At 40.1% G+C, this 21,148-nt stretch overlaps 1 protein-coding gene across 9 annotated transcripts in view; it reads left to right on the top strand.

The window, feature by feature from the left end:
* Positions 1-21,148, top strand: part of MCTP2 (multiple C2 and transmembrane domain containing 2) — a 247,840-nt gene that overhangs the window by 143,126 nt on the left and 83,566 nt on the right. For all 9 annotated transcript variants that reach the window (XM_086711463.1, XM_086711462.1, XM_086711460.1 and 6 more), the window contains 2 exons: positions 2,647-2,749; positions 5,105-5,207. In XM_086711463.1, the coding sequence (XP_086567589.1) occupies positions 2,647-2,749; positions 5,105-5,207 (206 nt within the window). The remainder of the gene's footprint in view (positions 1-2,646; positions 2,750-5,104; positions 5,208-21,148) is intronic.

The raw sequence follows: 21,148 nt of genomic DNA, 5'->3' as shown, positions 1-21,148 counted from the left end.
GTCTCTGGAGGAGCAGTCCTGACACCTACTAACAGTCTGACAAACGGTTAAGTAGCTGTTTTGAGCCCAGGTTGAGAGCTCCAGCGTCGTCTACCTGAGCACTCAGCGGGGAGCTCGGGTTCTCTTTCATGTTCATGGTTGTTAAAGAGGCAGTCTGGAGTCCCTCCCCACCCAAAACCTACCCGCCGCCCTGACAAACACGCTCCCTGAGTAAAACTGCCTGGAAATAAGCAAGACTTTACTATTATTATTGTAATTATTATTATTATTTTGCAAGATGTAGATGGGTTTTTGTATTGGTTTGATTTCGGAACGCGCCCCCTGGAAATCTGGGGAGTTGCCCAGGGCACGTTTGGGAGAAGAGGTCAGAGCCTCCTTGCGTTGACAGGAGGTGAAAAGCCATCACCTCTTTTCTGAGCTCTGGCATTGAGGACCCCGGTACTTGGCTAGGCGGGAGCAATCCGATGCTTCCTCCGAATCAGAAAGCACTTCTTGTGTCAAGTGTCGCAGAGGAGCAGGAGTAGAGAATTCATATTAGAGGCAGCCACACCAGGGGCCAGTAATAGGAGCATCTGGGAGGCTAGTTTTCCCGGGAAGCGGAGGCCCCACCAGACTTTTCCTGGGGTGAGATACTGACTGAGGGTCTTGTGCCTGAGTATGTCGAAACACCCTTTGGTTTCTAGTGATTTTCAAGCCCCGATTTTCCCATCTTTGTGGTGATTCTGAGAGCTGATACTAGTTTAGTCAATTCCTTCTCTGTTAAATTTAGACGGGGGCCGTTTCCATGTTATAATTGACAACCCCGACTCATCCATTTATGTCTCCACGGCTTGGCCATTGTCTACTGGCCACTGAGATCATGGCATTGACTTAGAAGCTTTGGCCAGGCATCCAAGTGTCCAGACCACTAGTCCGTTGAATGGAATCTCCTGTTTAATAATGACTTTTAGCATGCATCTTCTTTTTTTTTTTTTTAATATAATATTCATGCAGACTCCTTCACATGATCCACAGTACCTCAGAGCTCCTGGTTATTAAGTTAATTAGATGTAGGTTCAGTGACCTAAATGGTAGGCCAGTAGGTCAAGAGGCCTGAGTACTCTCTGCATTAGACCCTGGCCTGGGATTCCTCGACCATTTGTTGGAGAGCATCTGTTCTTATGCCCCCAATTAATTTAGCACGCACCGCTTTGTAGAGTGTCACTGCTGCAGAGGCCGGCGATGTGTTCATGTTGTATGGACATTATAGAGCCATCCATTCTGTCCCTGACAGTTCCGATTCTAGATCCCTCTACCAAACCTAACAAAAGGGGAGAGAGTTTCTTTTCTTCTTTCTTTCTTTCTTTCTTTCTTTCTTTCTTTCTTTCTTTCTTTCGACAGTAGCTTTCTGGGTTCAGCTTTGGATTTGGGATTTTCTAACCTTTTATTTGTTTATTTATATTGTCTTTTGGAGGATATGTGAGATGGGGTGGCAAAAGAAGAGGTGAGATGAGAGAAGTAAGGGTCAGGCTTCATTTCTTTTAAGATAAAAACTTTGGGGGCGCCTGGGTGGTGCAGTCGGTTAAGCGTCCGACTTCAACCAGGTCACGATCTCGCGGTCCGGGAGTTCGAGCCCCGCGTCAGGCTCTGGGCTGATGGCTGATGGCTCAGAGCCTGGAGCCTGTTTCTGATTCTGTGTCTCCCTCTCTCTCTCTGCCCCCCCCCCCCCCCGTTCCTGCTCTGTCTCTGTCCCAAAAATAAATAAACGTTGAAAACAAAAAATTAAAAAAAAAAAAAAAGATAGAAACTTTGAACTTGCTTTATGGAATTCTACTTCCGCATGTTTTCGAGCAGCAAAAATGCAGCATATGTGTTCTCATAACGTACTAAATGTATAAGATCATAAGTGTTCTTGGCCACTCCCTGCAGAGAAGTTTTACCTCCTAAATAGCCCTGTTTATACTTTTTCTCCCTTCTCTCATGATCATGAAGAAGCCTATAGGTTATCCTAGGCTTTTAGCTATAGCAGGGTAATTATCTATCTATCTATCTATCTATCTATCTATCTATCTATATTTTAAATGTGTATTTATTTTTGAGAGAGCCTTAATGGGGGAGGGGCAGAGAGAGGGAGACAGAGGATCCAAAGTAGGCTCTGCGCTGACAGCGGTGAGCCCACTGTGGGGCTCGAACTCATGAACCATGAGATCATGACCCTAGCCGATGTCGGATGCTCAACCGACTGAGCCACCCAGGCACCTGTAAAACAGAAGCTCCTCTCTGTTTGCTGCCTACGTTCTCCTTGAGTCGAGAAGAGCTTCTGTTTTAAAACAAAACACAAAACTGGACTCCCTCACCTGCCAGATTGACACCTGCTCCTATGTGACCTGTGTGGTCACTGGCTGTCAGTCCTGCATCTGGGTTGCATATGAGTCCCTGTCCATTAGGTGCTCCTCTTCTGGCGCGTGTAGATTCTGTCGGTGTCCTGAATTCCTACACAAGACATGCTGGAAAGAGATGCTCACTTTTGCCCTTTCAGTGAGCACAGTCTTACTGATATAAGGTGCATGACTTTTATTCACTTGTCCTCTGTTACTTTTGCGATTCATTTATCTCTGACCAAGGAGAGTCCTTGGCCTTGACCAATGTCTTGTGTTCTCTTTCCAGGGAAGAGCGATCCTTTTTGCTTGTTGGAGTTAGGCAATGACCGACTTCAGACACACACCATTTACAAAAACCTCAACCCTGAGTGGAACAAAGTTTTTACATTGTAAGTGCTTTAGCCTCCAGAATATCAAGGAGCAGTTTTAACTTAGAGACCAGTTAGCTGTGATATGTTTGGGGCAGGCTGGGGCTCCTGAGTGGAACGTTCTGTCCATTTTTATGAGCGAAGGATGAATCTTATTATTTTTTTCCTTCTAAACACCTTTTATCCTTTCATTTTATGGAGTGTTAATAATAGATAAGGCCATTTGGAACTGCAAGGGAGTGTTATAGGAGACATTTGTAAGGTAGATCTTTCAGTAACTCAATTAATCTGTTAGTAGGTGGAAGCTTCCATATATCCAGACAAATTCATTCCTGAGTTAAAGCAAATTACACATGTAGATCTGCCTTAAATTCAAGTTTATGTGTGACAACATTAGTATAAGGCCTAAAGACTTGTATTATGCCAGAGTCTTTTTGAAAATATAAGTTTTCTGTGATTTCTCAAAGAGTCCCAAAGTCTCCTTGAATTCCAGTTTGTCTGAATGACCCCTGCTCCACAGGGATGCCCTGTCTACTCTTTCAAATTCAGGCATTTAGAAAGATGGATTTATTTCCTGGTTTGCTTTAGATTCTGAGGTGCCTGGGCTTCAAGGGGAAGCACCTGTTGAATTGGGGTCAAATGACAGTTCACTGCCCTTACAATACTGAAGAAATGTTGGGCTTATAACCGAAAGAATACAGTTTGAATGGAGTTGATGATTTCCAAGTAGAAAGTTCCCAAGGGTTGAAACTGAATTCACAATCAACAAACTCCCAACATACAAAAAAGTCCGACACCACGTGGTTGCACAGGTAAATCCTACCAAACAATTAAAGAAGAGTTAACACCCATTCTTTTCAAACTTTTGCAAAAAATAGGAAAGAAGGAAAACTCCCAAATTCATTCTATGAGACCAACATTACCCTGATTCCAAGACCAGATAAAGACACCACAGAAAAAGAGAACTAACTATAAGCTAATACCTCTGATGAACATAGATGCAAAAATCCTCAATAATATATTAGCAGGCAGAATCCAACAATACATTTAAAAAAAAACATTCACCACAATCAAGTGCGGTGTATTCCTAGGATGCAAGGATGGCTCAATATTTACAAATCAGTTAACATGCTATATCACATAAATAAGAGGATAAAAACCATACGGTTATTTCAATAGATGCAGAAAAAGCATTTGACAAGGTACAACATCCATTCATGATAAAAATCCTCAATGAAGTAGGTTTACTCACAGCATCATACTTAATAGGAAAAAAGGAGAGCTTTCCCCTAAGGTCAAGAATAAAACAAGGATGTCCCGTCCCACCACTTTTATTTCACATCTTCCTGGAAGTCCTAGCCACAGCAATCAGACAAGAAAAAGAAATAAAAGGCATCCAAATTAGTAAGCAGGAAGTAAAACATTCACTATTTGCAGATGACATGATACTCTATATGGAAAACCCTAAAGATTCTACCAAAAACCTACTGGAAGTGATACATGAATTCAGTAAGGTTGTAGGATAAAAATCAATATACAGAAATCTGTTTCATTTCTATACGCTAATAATGGAGCAGCAGAAACAGAAATTAATAAGACAATCCCATTTATAAGTATACCAAAAATCATAAAATACCTAGGAATAAACTTAACTAAAGAGGTGAAAGATCTGTACTCTGAAAACTATAAAACATTAGTGAAAGTTCCCAAGGATCTGTGAAAAGTGGATTAACTCTCCTAAGCCAGTTTGCACATTGTCATATGAAAGATTTTCTTGTTTGCTCAACACATTGCTAATGACCATGGCTCCATTTTTCATCAGGGGTGATGTCTGGTTTCTGGTCAACGTAAAAAAATGTTTCTAAATATGCGTGGGATTTTTAGTATTTTGCGTTTCAACACTAGGAAATTTTCTGTAAATCTCCGCAAAAGTGATTTTCACCGCCCTTTTTTTTTTTTAAGGGAATTCTTCATTAATTTACTTTTTTCTTCATTAATTTGAAGACAGTCTTATTGCCTATTTGGAAGCTACTTTGAAATCACTGTCCTTTTTCTCTCCTCATTCTGTCTCTTATTCTTTATCCTCCTGTTTCTTTAATAGTCCTACCCTCGAGTGCACATATGCATGGAAAATGTCAGAGTAAAAAAGTTGACTTTTTTTTTTTTTTTTTTTTCACAGGGATGTCTGAATCTTCCATGATGGAAGGTTTGGGAATAGAGTTCAGTTTGATTTAATTTTTGGAATTTAATTAAATGGTAGTTTTATACTCTAAGGGCATACAGGCTTAATTAGTGAAACCGTGTGTTCAGATCTTCATGGAACAGACTCCACTTCTGTGTTTTTGTATATAATAGGTGGTACATTTCTTGTTTCAGTCCTATTAAAGATATCCACGATGTTTTGGAAGTGACAGTGTTTGACGAAGATGGAGATAAACCTCCTGATTTTCTTGGAAAAGTTGCCATTCCCTTGCTGTCCGTAAGTTACCGTTGTTAATATACAGTTCGTAAGTCATTTTACGGTTGACAGGTTTCTATGGTCTAGGGTTGTTTTATCTTTGTCAGTCTGGGGGGGGGGAATCCCCCCTGCTATAGCAGGAAACAACTATTTTATTCCTCATCCTTTTCCAGTATTTTCAGTAGTTTCAGATATAAACTAACATAATCTTCTCTGTGTCAGTCAAATATTGCTTTGACCGACAAAAACCTTTCGACTAGTCTTAGTCGAAATTTGTTCTCAGTCTTTCCGTCCTAAGGCGGGAGTTTCTGTTTGGTTTCCGGGAATACAGATCCGTGGCTGATTTTCCATTCGTTAATGAAAAACATACACGTATTTCTATATTACCTCCTCACTGCCCATTTCTTCAAAGATTAGTTGCTGGTAACTGCCAAGTGGTTCTCAGCTCTACTGAAGACCATTTTCTCAAAAGTTCTCTTTGCCTTCATAGTAGTTAGGTTTGCTTTCAGTCTCAAAAGATGCTTTGCGGAAGAAAGTAGAGAGCTTCTTTTGGAAAAAGTGCCATTTCAGTTAAAAGGTAACATAACAGAATAAGCAAAGAGATGAATGAAAAAATACCCTAAAAAAGTCAGAGGAGAAAGCACCAAATAATGCCTTTACGTGGACAAAGGAGGGAAGCTGTGCAAAGACTGCATTTGACTTCACCTATTAATTGGACATTAATGTCTATACCAAATGTATTCTTCCAGAAGAGAGAATTTTAGTTTTTCATCCAACCATAAATATGTTTTCTTATAGAGATGTTATGGTCTTATTAGTCCATAAGGCTTTATTTATTTCTTCCCGAAGACTTATTTCTTCAAACTGTTAGTGCATTTTTTAGGAGGAGAGGTCTTTAACTGTGATATTAGACTAGCTCCCATGATGCCTACAGGGGGAAGGAACGCTGCATCCCTCAGTATCTTTTCTGGTTAATTTACCTGGTGTTGAGCGCCTGGTTAATTTCTCGCCAAATTCTCTTCTCCCCAGTGTTCCTCTAGGAATAGGGGTGAAGCCGCTGTCCTCTTGTAGATTTGGCTCCTGCCAAATGCTCAGACCCATCAGTAGTAGAACACACTGACTCTCAGGGACGAGAGGGCAATTTGGGACTTTTCTCTCTTTTTATTACAACTTTGTCAGTTACTCCTGAAGGAATACATGTAACGAGAGCTTAGGACCCAATTTTAGAGGGACCTAAAGGGACAGGAATCAGACACCCTTCTTTACAATTCAGTTTCCTTTTCTTCTCAATTATTTTGGGCAGGACAGAGACGTTTCTTTTCTTGTTTTTTATGTATTTTTATTTTTTTAATGTTTGTTTATTTTTGAGAGAGAGAGAGTACAAGCGGGGGAGGGGCAGAGAGAGAGGGAGACACAGAATATGAAGCAGGCTCCCAGCTCTGAGCTGTCAGCACAGAGCCCGACGCGAACCCACGAACCACTAGATCATGACCTGAGCGAAGCCGGACGCTTAACTGAGTGAGCCACCCGGGCACCCCTCTTTTCTTGTTTTTAGAGATAAATCCACAGTAACATGTGTTATTCCTTGCTGGGTAAACACTACGTGGTGTCATTTTTAACCTCCCTCTATTTTACACGTGAAAGTTTTGTGTCATTGGTCTTTCTCTGATACCAACAAATTGACCTACTTTCTTCCCTCCCATCCTCCCTTGTAATGTACAGTGTCTCCATGCCGTTGGGTTAGATCTAAGAAGTTACCTCTGCCTAAATCAGGTTTGCGGTTTCTCAGCCTTAAGTACCATTGACATTTTGGGATGGGTCATGGTCTGTTGCAGGGGACTGTCCTGTGCATTGTAGAATCCCTGACCTCTACCCCCTAGATGCCAGGAGCACCCATCCACTGCTCACTGTTGTGACAATCAAAGATGTCTACAGACATTGCCAACTGTTCCGAAGAGGGGCAAAGAGAACCACTGACCTAACTTAATGCAGTTTTCAAACTGCGTCCTTCAAGATGCAAAGTAGAGTGATTTATGAAAGACTGTTTAAATGCAAGGAGCCCCCTCACCCTCTTAACTTTTTTCTGGTTGCCGATAAGCTGCCCACGGTCTATTCATTTGTTTGAGGGATAGTTATCAAATGTTCAGTTTGTGCCAGGCATTGTGTTAGGTGGTAATGCTCTAAGAAGGACCGCAGTGAAGGTATCTTCTCCCCCGGAACTTGTATTTGGTTGCAGGAGTCCATAAACAGAACAAACAAATGAGCAAAAGGCAAGACAACATGTTAGGTGGTTAAAAGGTGCCATGTAGAAAGCAAAGCAAGATACGTTCCGAGGATATGTTTGGGGAAGGGGCACAGTTTTCCATGGACCGACCAGGGAGGGCCTCGCTTCGGGGGGGACATTTGAATGAGAACTTTAAGGAGGTGAGAAAGAAAGCCGTGTGAATATCTGGGGGAACTCTTCCAGGCAGGAAATCTTCCAAATCCAAAGGCTCTAAGGCAGTGCCCTGACTGTCCAATTCCAGAAAGATCACGGTGGACAGTGTGGATGGAGTGGAGTAGGCTGGGGGGAGAATCACAAATGTGGAGCAAGACAGGACACAGGGGCAGAGTGACGCGGGGAAGGGGTAAGACTCTGACAGTCTAAAAGTTTGAAGGGCTTTGGGTCTTTCCTAGTGTCGATGGGAAACCACAGGGAAGGTTCAAGCTGGGGGGGGGGGCTGCTTGCTGTGGTTTACACTCTCTAATTCTGATATTAAAGGACTCTGGCACCCCGAGAAATAAGCCCAGATCTGACAGTTCTCTGCCACGTAAAGTGTAAAGGCAGTGTGGCCTGGGCCACGTTCTCAAGAGGGACTTAAGGGCCCGGGAGCATTGAGTTGAATACATTTCAGAAGCTGCCCTTCGGTGCGGCTGTTTCAGTTCAGACTCATTTCCGATTGTCTGACTGACGAATCGGGCAAGTGATCAGATCTTATGGTGGATCTATTTTGGCTCCTCCTGATATGCGGTGGCCCACCTGTTCCATGCGCTCTCCAAACAAATTCATGCTCTACCTAAACTGTAGAGGTAGATACGATAGAAAAAAATGCCATAACCCTCAGTATCTGTAACAGGCAAATTTTAAGTTGTTCATTAATTCAGCAAACATTCAGTTTTTGAGTAATTCTAACTTGTGTTTTGGAGAATATATATATATATAATATATATATATATGTATATACATATATATTATATATATATGTGTGTGTATATATATATATAATATATATATGTTTATTTTTGAGAGAGAGAGAGACAGAGCCTGAGCGGGGGGAGGGGGGACAGAGAGAGAGAGAGAGAGGGACACACAGAATCTAAAGCAGGCTCCAGGCTCTGAGCTGTCAGCACAGAGCCCGATGCGGGGCTCGAACCCGCGAACCGTGAGATTATGACCTGAGCCGAAGTCGGACGCTCAACCAACTGAGCCACCCAGGCGCCGCAGAGAATGTATTTTAACATTTATTTAGATCTGTGTTTTTCCCTTTATTTAATATCTACTGAATAATGCTTAATTAACACGTCTTGGGGCGCCTGGGTGGCGCAGTCGGTTAAGCGTCCGACTTCAGCCAGGTCACGATCTCGCGGTCCGGGAGTTCGAGCCCCGCGTCAGGCTCTGGGCTGATGGCTCAGAGCCTGGAGCCTGTTTCCGATTCTGTGTCTCCCTCTCTCTCTGCCCCTCCCCCGTTCATGCTCTGTCTCTCTCTGTCCCAAAAATAAATAAACGTTGAAAAAAAAAAAAAAAATTTAAAAAAAAAAAAATTAACACGTCTTGGGCTGTGCATTTATAATACATTAAATCATTAATTCTCTGAAAACCTCATGTGGCAGGCTTTATTATTATTATTATTGTTATCATTATTATTACTGCTATGGACAGATGAGGAAACGGAGGTACGGGAAGGATCCTGTTGCTGGTAATTAGTCGGGGCTGGATTTGAATGAGGCAGTCTGATGTCAGAGCCTGGGGTCCTGAGAGGAAGTTATACTTCCATGGTGCGTACCTGTTACGTAGACATCATGCCGAAAGCAATGACCAGGATGTGTTTTGTGCAGCCACTGGTCTCAGTGCCATAGGGTGTGGACGGGTGAGACGCAGAGTTGAAGACTGGCCCATCTTGGCTGATGCCTGTGGCATGAATGCACAAGACCCCAAATACCTTTTTTTCTTTATCGAGGTATATTTGGCACAGAATGTTGCATTAGTGTGCAGGGTGGTGATGCGACCAGCCTGTATGGGATGCCACCCTCTGTCACCGTACCATGCTGTCACAGTAGCATTGGCTGTATTCCCTATGCCGTACCCTTCATCCCCAGGACTTCCTCGTTCTACCCCTGGAAGCCGCGACCTCACGCTCCCCGTTACCCATGTTGCCCATCCCCCACGCCCCCCCTCTGGCAGCCACCGGGTTGACCTCTGTGCTAACACAAGCCCTGAAACACGAAGTGCTGAAAAGAAGGAAAAGAAAACGCAGAGCGGGAGGGATGGACTTAAGTTTAGGAAGACTTTAGGAAGTGGGGCGTTTGAGCTGGCCTTACAAGGAGGCTGGTGTTGATAATGTGCTAAGTGCATTTCAACCTGTTAAATAAAAAGCCTGTTCTGAAGTCACTGTATCTTTGAATCAGGGTGAATGGGCCGACTGACTATGGGCTCATTTAAAAAAAATCCACGTTCTAAAATCAGTGTATCTGTTAATGGTGGCAGAATTGTGCAAATCATGTACATATGTTTAGATACACAGAATCCAGGCCAGCGGGTCACTCTTCCATATTTTTCATTTTTTGTTCAGGTCCTCAAATCAGATAGTTGCGTTTTGAATGGCTATATAGATAGGGAAAACTTTTTACTCATTAAAAACAGAAAATTGCCATTAGCATGGATTATAATCTGAAGACTTCTAATCTGTGCCCATTTTTACATTATTCCAAGCATCTTCTAATCAATAACATAGTAAATATGCATTAGAAAACAAAGCACATTTTTTTTTTAATTTTTTTTTTCAACGTTTTATTTATTTTTGGGACAGAGAGAGACAGAGCATGAACGGGGGAGGGGCAGAGAGAGAGGGAGACACAGAATCGGAAACAGGCTCCAGGCTCCGAGCCATCAGCCCAGAGCCTGACGCGGGGCTCGAACTCACGGATCGCGAGATCGTGACCTGGCTGAAGTCGGACGCTTAACCGACTGCGCCACCCAGGCGCCCCTAGAAAACAAAGCACATTTTAGAATTTTAAAATATTTCCGGCATAGACACTATCTGCTCATCATTATCCGATTCAGTTAGAGTTATTTAACATTTCGATCCATAATCAAGTGATTCGCATTGGGTCCTGAAAATCAAGCTGGGTTCTTCTCCTCCAGGAGCATTTCTTTTTCTTCAGACCTATGGTTAGCATTTCAGAATTATGGAACGGGCCCGTGTAGGAAGGAAGACTTAGAAAATCCACTTCCTGCAAAATAGGAAAAGCATCTATCTATTTATTGTTAATTCCTAATATCTAAGAGAAGATCGTCTGTCATTTGAGGAGGGTCCTACGTTTTGTTTTTTTTAAATTTTTTTTTTTCAACGTTTATTTATTTTTGGGACAGAGAGAGAGACAGAGCATGAACGGGGGAGGGGCAGAGAGAGAGGGAGACACAGAATCGGAAACAGGCTCCAGGCTCTGAGCCATCAGCCCAGAGCCCGACGCGGGGCTCGAACCCACGGACCGCGAGATCGTGACCTGGCTGAAGTCGGACGCTTAACCGACTGCGCCACCCAGGCGCCCCTGGGTCCTACGTTTTGATACAAATTTGAGACCTCTTGGGCAAGCCATCCCAACAGATGCAGTGGAATTCATGATCAGGAAACATAGGCTTTGTGCAGCCCGTGACAGTCTCTGTGAATCCATGTGCACGGGAACGAGCTCCACCAGCAACGGCTTCACTTAATTAGCTTTATGGGACAAATTTTCTGTAATTGCTTGTACCAAATAAATGCCCATACACATCTTCATTTGCATTTCCAATTAAGTATTTGCCTGTTTCACCTATGATGGGTTTTGTGGATTGTAATGGACACAGTTACACAATCATATTTTTTTTCAAGTTAATGCTGAAATGTTGGCCGTTAAGATAAAGGATATTTATTTTTTAGAGTTTATTTATTAATTTTGAGAGAGAGAGAGAAAGAGAGTGAGTGCAAATGTAGGAGGACAGAGAGAGAAAGGGGAGAGAGAGAGAGAGAGAGAGAGAGAGAGAGAGAGAGAATCCCAGGCAGGCTCTGCAGTGTCAGTGTAGGGGCTCAAACTCATGAACCATGAGATCATGACCTGGGCTGAAGTCGGATGCTTAACTGACTGAGCCACCAGGCACCCCAAAGGTATTTATATTTTACTTTACATTAATGTATATGGATGTCTAGCCGCCTGAAAATTTTAGCGGGGCTAAAATGGCTGAAACACAAACACTCAACTCTCCACTCTGATATGTCCTTTGAAATAAATTTTTCAAAAGATAAAATAAGGCAAGTTTGTCTTATTGCCCCCGGAAACTAGGAAAGGATACCTTTAATGTGCTGGAATCCTCGTGAACCATTATGTAGTATATAAGGTGGGTGGTATTTGATGAGGACGGACAAGCTAAGGGAGAAAGAATAATGCCTTGTGGGATTCCTCTGATGTCTTGGAACAAGAGTATAGCAAGTATAAATCTGAGCATACTATACATGATGGTAAATGCCGAATGGGTTAAACTTTTCTTTAAATGGAAAAACCTGTTACAATGAGTAGGTGCATACAGTTTAGCTACTGCGTCTTTGAGACGGGCCACATGTGGTAAAACAGAAGTGGGTGAGCAAAAGTGTAACACGTACATGTAAATAAGGGGTAACTCAGAAACATACAGAGGAGATTATTTTATGGGTCCCCAAACGATTTCATTACCAATGAACATAAGGCAGACATGAATCGTTATGTGAATAATTTCCCACAGAAGTATGTATGTATGTTAAAAAATATTTGAACTGTAAGAAAAAAAAATTACCAACTGAGAAACACAAAATGATTATATCATCTGTCCAGTTTTAAAAATATCAGACACACAAAAATAAATAAGGCTGTAATGTGATGTGTTTTGAAGGCCCAGATGTTTGAAATTCCAAGTTCCACAAAGCCAATGCTAATAGCTAAAGTTCCTGCACACCATCCCAAAGCTACTAAATTTCTAGGGTTGAGACCCTGGAATCTATTTTTTTTTTTTTTTTTTAGCAAGTTCTTAGATGAGTTTTAGGCATCCTGAAACAGTGATTCTCAAATTTTAGGGAATAAGCAATAAGCTTAATCTAATATATATGCAGAGACACACACATAAATATATAAATATTCTGCTCAAATACCTATTTATTGTGTTTAAATATTGGTCATGTTGTGGGCTCACAACTGCCTCAGTAGATTCCAAAAAGGAAGAAATGATATGGTGGTCACAGTGTTGGGCAGATATATTAATAGCAAAAATGAAACAAACATCAAAACATTTGGTGGGAAAAAAAAAAAAGTCCGAAGTAGCTAAGGTAGATAACCAAAAGTACAGGTTACAGACTTTTTAGAAATTAGCAATGAAATACTCTACATACAAACTGTGGATACGGGCCAGAAGTATTACTCAGAGGAAATCCTTACCTTAAATGTTTTCGTAATTAAACAACAAAGGTTGAAAATCAATTAAGCATCATAACAAAAGGTAAACTAAAATAAATAAAATTAAATAGGAGTTTGGGAAGATTAGAAAGAAGAGCAGTAATGTAGAAAATATGTAAACAGTATATCTGACAGATCCAAGTGTTCGTTTCCTCAAAATCCAATGAAACGGAGAAGCTGCTTACGAACCTAATGAAAAAAAGGAAAGCATATATTACTAAGACTAAGGAAACAAGAGATATAGGGATTGCTATGAAGAGCATAACTAAATTTTACTGAAGAGTACGGAAGAAAACTTGAATAAATATACATACGGACATATCTTGAGAGAATTTGGATGTTGTAGAGGTGTGAGATCTCCCCAGATTACTGTAAGTATTTTTTTAAAGGTTGGTTTTGCTGGTTTTTAAATTTTTTTTAACGTCTTATTTTATTTTTTAAGAGACAGAGAAGGACAGAGCACGAGCAGGGGAGGGGCAGAGAGGGAGGGAGACACCGAATCCAAAGCAGGCTCCGGGCTCCGAGCTGTCAGCACAGAGCCTGATGCGAGGCTTGAACTCGTGAACTGCGAGATCATGGCCTGAGCCAAAGTCGGACGCTCAACTGACTGAGCCACCCAGGCGGCCCGATTACTATAAATATAATACAGCTCCCCATTTGGAAAAATTAAGTGCAAAAAAATAGAGTGAAAAATTATGTTTAAAATATAATTAGAGAAACCTGAATATCAGGTATTGAACGCATTGTACAGTGAAATAATTTAATTATGGAAATATTGGGGAAAAAAATCATCAAAGAATTCCACTCTTTTCTCCCTGTGCCCTCCAGTCTTCTCCTCCCAATAAGAAAATAACAGATTCTGGGGCGCCTGGGTGGCTTGGTCGGTTAAGCGTCCGACTTCCGCTCAGGTCATGATCTCGCGGTCCGTGAGTTCGAGCCCCGCGTCGGGCTCTGTGCAGACAGCTCAGAGCCTGGAGCCTGGAGCCTGTTTGAGATTCTGTGTCTCCCTCTCTCTCTGCCCCTCCCCGGTTCATGCTTTGTCTCTCTCTGTCTCAAAAGTAAATAAACGTTAAAAAAAAATTTTTTTTAATTAAAAAAAAAAAAATAACAGATTCATATTGTTTAAAGAGCAATTTTTTTCTTTTAAACTGTAAGGGCACTGGCCATTCTTACATTACTGAAATGTATTAGGGACATAAAGGAAGATGGAAAATTTGTGAATTTATTCCTTGAGACTAGAAGAATTCTGATATTAAAAAAACACAGAGTTAACAACAATAGCAAAAAAGAAATCCTACGCCTGTCATGGAAGACCAGTGAGACTTAGCACATTAGGAAACATAATTGTGTAATTTATATTATTAATATATTAACGGAGAAAAAAAAACTTCAATAGATGCCAAAGGAGCACTTGATAAAATTTAACATCTGTTCTTGATTTATGAAAAAAAAAGTTTAATAAATATGTAATGGATTTGATGTATCAGAAGTATCACAAACATCAGACTTATTATTGAGAGACCAGAGATATTCTGATTAATGAACTTCTATACTGACAAAATTAACATTAAGTTTTTTATGTCAGATCCAGCCAATGTAAAAATATAAGAAAAATTATATTTTAATGAAGGAAACCATAGTATCTATCTGATAATATCACATTATATATAAATAAGTATAAAGAAAATTAGTAAGTAGCATTTTGGAATAAACAAAGGTCAGTAAAGGTATAACCAGGATCAAAATTAAGAAAAAAAAAAAAAGAGTAGCTTTACCCAATAGGAAAACATTTTAAAAACTTAAAGCACCAAAGGGTTTAATAGCAGGAAACAAACAAACAAACAAAAAAACGATTATAATGCTTAAGACCTATGTGAGAAAGTTCTAGAACTGTACTAAAAGACATGAAAAAAGACAAAACAATTGGAGATCACTGTATATATAATAAACCTGAGAGATGAAGTCACTGAGGAAAGGGATAAACGAAGTGATCACCATATAATTGATTCTGGGAAAGTCAGTTGCTTACTCATCAGGGAAAAATGCATCTGTGTGTTACACTGAACACAATAACTATTTTACCATGAATTAAAGGTCAAATACTTGGAATAAACTCCGTAAATAAAACGGCTAATAAAACGGGGAAGTCTTCTGTAAGAAAACCAGGAACGCTAAAGGAAAACAAATCCTAAGAGGTCAATATGGTGAAACAAATGTTGCCATTGTAAATGAAAACACAAAGTAAAAACTACTTGCCGCATAGAAACAGATGGATAATGTCACTAACATAGAACGCGATCGTTTTTCATCTATGAGGAAGGGACGGTCAGTCTAGGGGAAAAGTTGATTCAAACAGGTGCAAATCCAAACAGCTAATAGGCACCCTGGGTTGGCACCCAGTCTTGTCCCCCTAATTGGCTGCGTGATCTTTGACAAGGCACTTAACCTCTCCGTCTCCATGTTCTCCGAGATGACATGAAGGTAATTCTGCCTGCCTCGGAGGTCTGTGGTGAGGATTTCAGTGGTTTGGTGAATATATAGTGAGTACAGGAGCACGCTGTATGTGCTTCCAAGTATAATCAATCATCTTCATCGCCCTTGTTTTAGTAATGTAAATGATCAAATTAGGTTAGCAGTGGGATTAACAAATATGGTAAAGATTTTTCATTTCCAGGGGTTCTTAAGAGTAGAAAAAGGACTCTCTCAAACGCTGTGGGACAGAACCATCACTTCATACAAGCCTGGTAGAAGGCACTTAGACAAAATGGATTAAAATTTAATATACACAATCTCTGAGCATCTATATTCTAGGTATTTATACCCATGGCCACACAGATGCTAAATGCCAGAAGGGGGAATTGAATCTAAATCTAGCTTCACAGCCCTAGCACTGTCCACTGTTAATAAACATATGAAAGAAAATGTTCAGGCTCATTAGTTGTTAAAAAAAAGAAAAAAAACACCCACATATTAAAACAACCTGAGGACATTTTATTCCTCTGAAATTGCTGTATATTAAATAAAAATTCCTGCAGTTGGCCACGTTGCAAGGAAACAGAGATAGGCTTATTCACTGAGGCTAGGAGTGTAAATTAATACAGAATCTGAGAAGGGCTAATTGACAATACTTGGCCAAACCCACAAAAAATAGGCATGTGCTATGACTCAGCGGTTCCACTTCTAGGAATTTGTTTTTGGGAATGCATCATGGATGCACAAAGGTGGCTATGTGTAAAATCATCACGGTGTTTAAAGTGAAAAATTGGAAACGGTCTGGGGCGCCTGGGTGGCTCAGTCGGTTATGCGTCCGACTTCAGCCCAGGTCATGATCTCACGGTTCGTGGGTTCAAGCCCCTCATGGGGCTCTGTGCTGACAGCTCAGAGCCTGGAGCTGCTTCAGATTCTGTGTCTCCCTCTTTCTCTGCCCCTCCCCTGTTCATGCTCTGTCTCTCTCTGTCTCAAAAATAAATAAACATTAAAAAAAAATTGGAAAATCTTTGCAATTTACAATGAAGGGTTGGTTAAGTAAATTATAGATGATCCATAAGGTGCAATACTATCCTAAATTATGTAGAAGAATTGACTATTACATCAGGGAATGATTCCCATACCTTTTTTCTTTTTTTTTTTTTTTATTTAAGAGACCAGTGATTTAGGGGCGCCTGGGTGGCTTGATCCGTTAAGCGTCTGACTTCGGCTCAGGTCATGATCTCACGGTCCGTGAGTTCAAGTCCCGCATCAGGCTCTGTGCTGACAGCTCAGAGCCTGGAGCCTGTTTCAGATTCTGTGTCTCCCTCTCTCTCTGCCCCTCCCCTGTTCATGCTCTGTCTCTCTCTGTCTCAAAAATAAATAAACGTTAAAAAAAAAATTAAAAAAAAAAGAGACAAGTGATTTAAAAATATACAAATTAATATAAGACAAAAAAATAGATGGAAATTTTTAATAAGCAGTTTCTATGTCCTTGTCCTTGTTCTTCATTGCCTTCTGCCCATTATTTCATAACAACCTCTGAGATCTGGATAATTTTGCATTCCCATTTTACAGATTAGGAAACTTGAAAACAGAGGAGTTTTGTAACTTGTCCAGAGTTATTCAGCCAATCTGAGGCAAGGTCAGAATTTAATCTCCATACATCTGCCTCTGAAGTTTTACATTTTACCCAATACACTAAGATCCCATTTTCATAAGATGAGTAAATACAACTGTCTAGTGAAAACTAGAGATGTTAAAAATATATATATATAAACGTGATGTTTTCTTCTTTTAAACCATTTTTATAAATTTTACACAATTCTTATAATTAATGTATGTTACTTTTATAAGATAGCTTCTATTTTATTTTTTTAAATGCTTATTTATTTATTTTGAGAGAGAGAGAGGAGGAGGAGGAGGAGGGGCAGAGGGAGAGGGAGAGAGAGAATCCCAAGCAGGCTCCACGCTGTTAGCACAGAGCCCCACATGGGGCTCAATCCCACGAACCATGAGAGCGTGACCTGAGTCGAAATCCAGAGTGAGACGCTCAACCAACTGAGCCACCCAGGCGCCCCTGTACCGTTCCTTTTCTTAAACCAACTGTTAGTTTTATTCATGCATATTGATTACGACTAACTTTTCTATTGAATTCGTTGGTAACTGGTCACATCAAGCAAGTTTATAGTAAAGCATAATTCTTTAAAGAGAGTTCCAGGTGAGAAAAAGATTTCGGTCCCTGTTCCACATACCAACTTCTGTTATATGCTGGTTAAAAAAATGTTTTCTAAAAAATGAATGTAGTATCTTTTTGACTAAAAATTTGGTTTTGTCACCCAACTTTTAAAGAGTTACTCGTATTTACTATGCTAATGCTTGTTTAAGAAGATTTAATTTAACTCTTTTAAATAAAAAAATATATATATTGAATAGTTTAAAGATGATTTCAGGTCAGATTAAAATCTAAACCAGACTGGGGGAGCCTGGGTGGCTCAGTCGGTTAAGCGTCCGACTTCGGCTCAGGTCATGATTTCACGGTTCGCGGGTTCGAGCCCCACGTCGGCCTCTGTGCTGACAGCTCAGAGCCTGAAGCCTGCTTTGGATTCTGTCTCTTTCTCTCTCTGCCCCTTCCCACTTGTACTCTGTCTCGCTGTCCCTCAAAAATAAATTAATGTAAAAAAAAAAAAAATCTAAACCAGACTATGTTCTCTGTAACTTGTCCTCTGGCTCCAAAATCTTGAATCATTACTCAGAAACACACTTCCTGTACTCTTATATTCACTGGCTAATTTAACCAGGAATTAACTCTTAGCATGATCTTTTTTTCTTTTTATTTATTTTTTAATGTTTTTATTTCTTTTTGAGACAGAGAGAGAGCACGTGAGCAGGGGAGGTGCAGAGAGAGAGGGAGACACAAAATCCAAAGCAGGCTCCAGGCTCTGGGCTGTCAGCACAGAGCCCGATGCAGGGCTTGAACCCACGGACCGTGAGATCATGACCCAAGCCAAAGTTGGACGCTCAACAGACTGAGCCACCCAGGCGCCCCAGCATGAGCTTGATAAAACCTTTCTGATAGATCATGTTTTTTTTTTTTTTCTTTTCTTTTCTTTTTTTTTTTTAATAAAAGGACATGAACATGCCCATTTCCCTGATTGTCAAAGTCATATTTCTAATTGTATTAAATCCATATTGGGAAGCCTGGGCGGCTCAGTCAGTTAAGCGTCCGACTTTGGCTCAGGTCATGATCTCATGGTTCGTAGGTTCAGGCCCCATGTTGGGCTCTGTGCTGACAGCTCGGAGCCTGGAACCTGCTTCAGATTCTGTGTCTCTCTCTCTGCCCCTCCCTTGCTCCCACCCTCTCTCTCTCTCGCTCTCTTTCTCTCAAAAGTAAATAAACATTAAAAAAAAAAAGACTAAATCCATATTACTGTTCTGTAGAGATGCCTTCCCCAAATTATTGCCTAATATCTGTGCTTTTTACCTACGAAAAGGTGAGTATGCAAAATGTGTATAAGTCATTTGGAAGAATTGTCTCATAACAGGTTAAAGACACGATCTGTTATTTTACCCAAAGACCCTTATCTTCCAGTGACATTAAATCATCTCAGATGTCAACCCAGGAAGACTCTCCACATGAATTTAGAGACCTCCTTTTGTCATATAACGAAAACTGTATCATCCTTTTTTGCCGTGATAGACATCTAAAAATTAAGTTTAGATCTTAATTTAAGTGACTATCTCATACCTAGAGACAAAAGCATATATAGATTCTCTGCTGTAAGTTTTCTTTTGGCTGCGTTTTAATTGTTCTACCATTTAATAAAGGTTTTAGAATTATAAACTGACAGAAATGATTTTCTGAGTTCTAAGTATAAATGATAAACATCATTCTCGACAGGAAAAATATGGCTAGCTTCCCTTTCCTGTTGTAAAGATGCTTTCATACAGCAGTTTGGCAAGTTGAGATGTGCTAGAACTTTTTGTCCTGTGTTCTTGGGTTGGAAGTTAAATTATATATTAAGACTGTGAAAAATCAAAATATTTAAAAGATAGTCCCTTTGGTTACTATTTCAGTGTTTAATTATAATACTAAGTATTCAACTACATTGACCTGCTGTTAACTTAAAACATATCCCAATTCAAAATAGGATATTTCCTCTTTGCCTTAGTCTTTCTCTTTTCCCAAAAGATACCCCTTATAGCAGACAGACTGAAAAATTGCCATCAACCAAGTGTTCATCAGTAGGAGAATTAATAGGTTCATATCCGAATATTATATAGCAGTTTAAAGAAATGAGGCAGATCTGTATATGTACAAATTATCAAGTCATACCGTAGATGCACAGTGAAGTTGAAAAATGCTATTTCCCACAGGCAAAAAAAATTTACTGACTTTTTTAAAGGATGTATTTATGAATAATAAATCCTCAATACAAATTTAGGAAGGCTACATGCCAAATTCCTATCTAATTTCCATCCGGGGAAAGGAATTGTGGTATTTGTAGAAATTCAAAGGGGCTTTTTTTTTTTTTCTGTAATTTTTCAAACGTTTTACAAATGTGTAAACTTGCAGTTGACATATTGTAAGATAATATTATGTGAAAGTGCCCAACATGAATAGCTTTAATTATATCTCTAGCTTTAATAACTGATTTAATGTCCCGGGGTGGATTCTGTGTTTTTGCTGACACAATACTAGGACATTGAAAAAGAGGAAAAGATCATTTACCAAAAAACCAAAACCAAATAAAATTACTATAATATATATATATATTTTTTTTCTACTGATACCTCAAGTTCTTCTCTTGACCTTTCCTAACCCTTAAGAAATCATGGAAATTTTAAGATAACAGTACAATGACGGTGGGTTGAGGGACAGCTAAATTGGACTGAAGTCAGGTTGGCAAGTTGTCATGCTGTTTTTGTATTTATTTCTTTCAACTTTAACACCCACAATTTATTAAGTGAGACTGTGGATAAAAGAGGAAGCTCAGAATCCTGTTTGGACACCGTTTAGGAAGGAAATCAGGTCTTTATGGGGCACCCCCTTCCTCTTAGCCACTGGCCAGGAAAACCATCTTTCTGTTTAAAACCTATTCAATCTGAGAGGTGGAGTGACTTTGGGAAGGAAGGTGACCTCTCCCTTGTAAAGTGGAATGGCTGTGTTTCCCCCCATGACTTATTCATCTCATTTCCACCACTGTTTATAAGAACACTTGTGCTGAATGCTTATAGTGACAGCAATAGTCAGTTAAAATATGGCTCAAATTCCATGCCCTCAAATTCCCTACGTTAATTCGAATCTTTGCTCATTACAATCGCAAATGGAGCTTTTGGGTAGTTTGAGCTTTGCTAATGTCCTTTTGGGGTGAACAGGTATGCTTCTTACAAGCCAAGAGTTTAATCAGTGCCCATACTGCTGTGCATAACAAAAGCATGGCTGGCCCCAAATCTGGAAAGATCTGGTCTTGAAGGGTCCGAGGTCATTTCCAAAATGGAGGTATTTCTCTTAGATGCCTTACATGCTGGGGTCCAATGGCAGATTAGGGTATAAAGGTGACGTGACCTGCTGACTGAGGGAGGAGATCAGAGGAACTCGTGTATTTTGAAAACTTTTCAGCGTTTTGTGTGTTGTAAATATTTGTGGATTTTGACCTCAGCTTCAGTGATGCTCACGTATTTAATTTGCATTGCTTCACGGCTGTGAAACACCAATCATCTTATTAAAATCAGTCCCTTTATTCATTTCTCAAAAAATATTTTAATAACTGCTTTGT

The sequence above is a fragment of the Puma concolor genome, chromosome B3, assembly GCF_028749965.1.
Source record: "Puma concolor isolate L17-30 chromosome B3, mPumCon1.1.hap2, whole genome shotgun sequence".
NCBI classification, from domain to species: Eukaryota; Metazoa; Chordata; class Mammalia; order Carnivora; family Felidae; genus Puma; species Puma concolor.
This window is presented reverse-complemented; position numbering and strand designations above follow the sequence as displayed.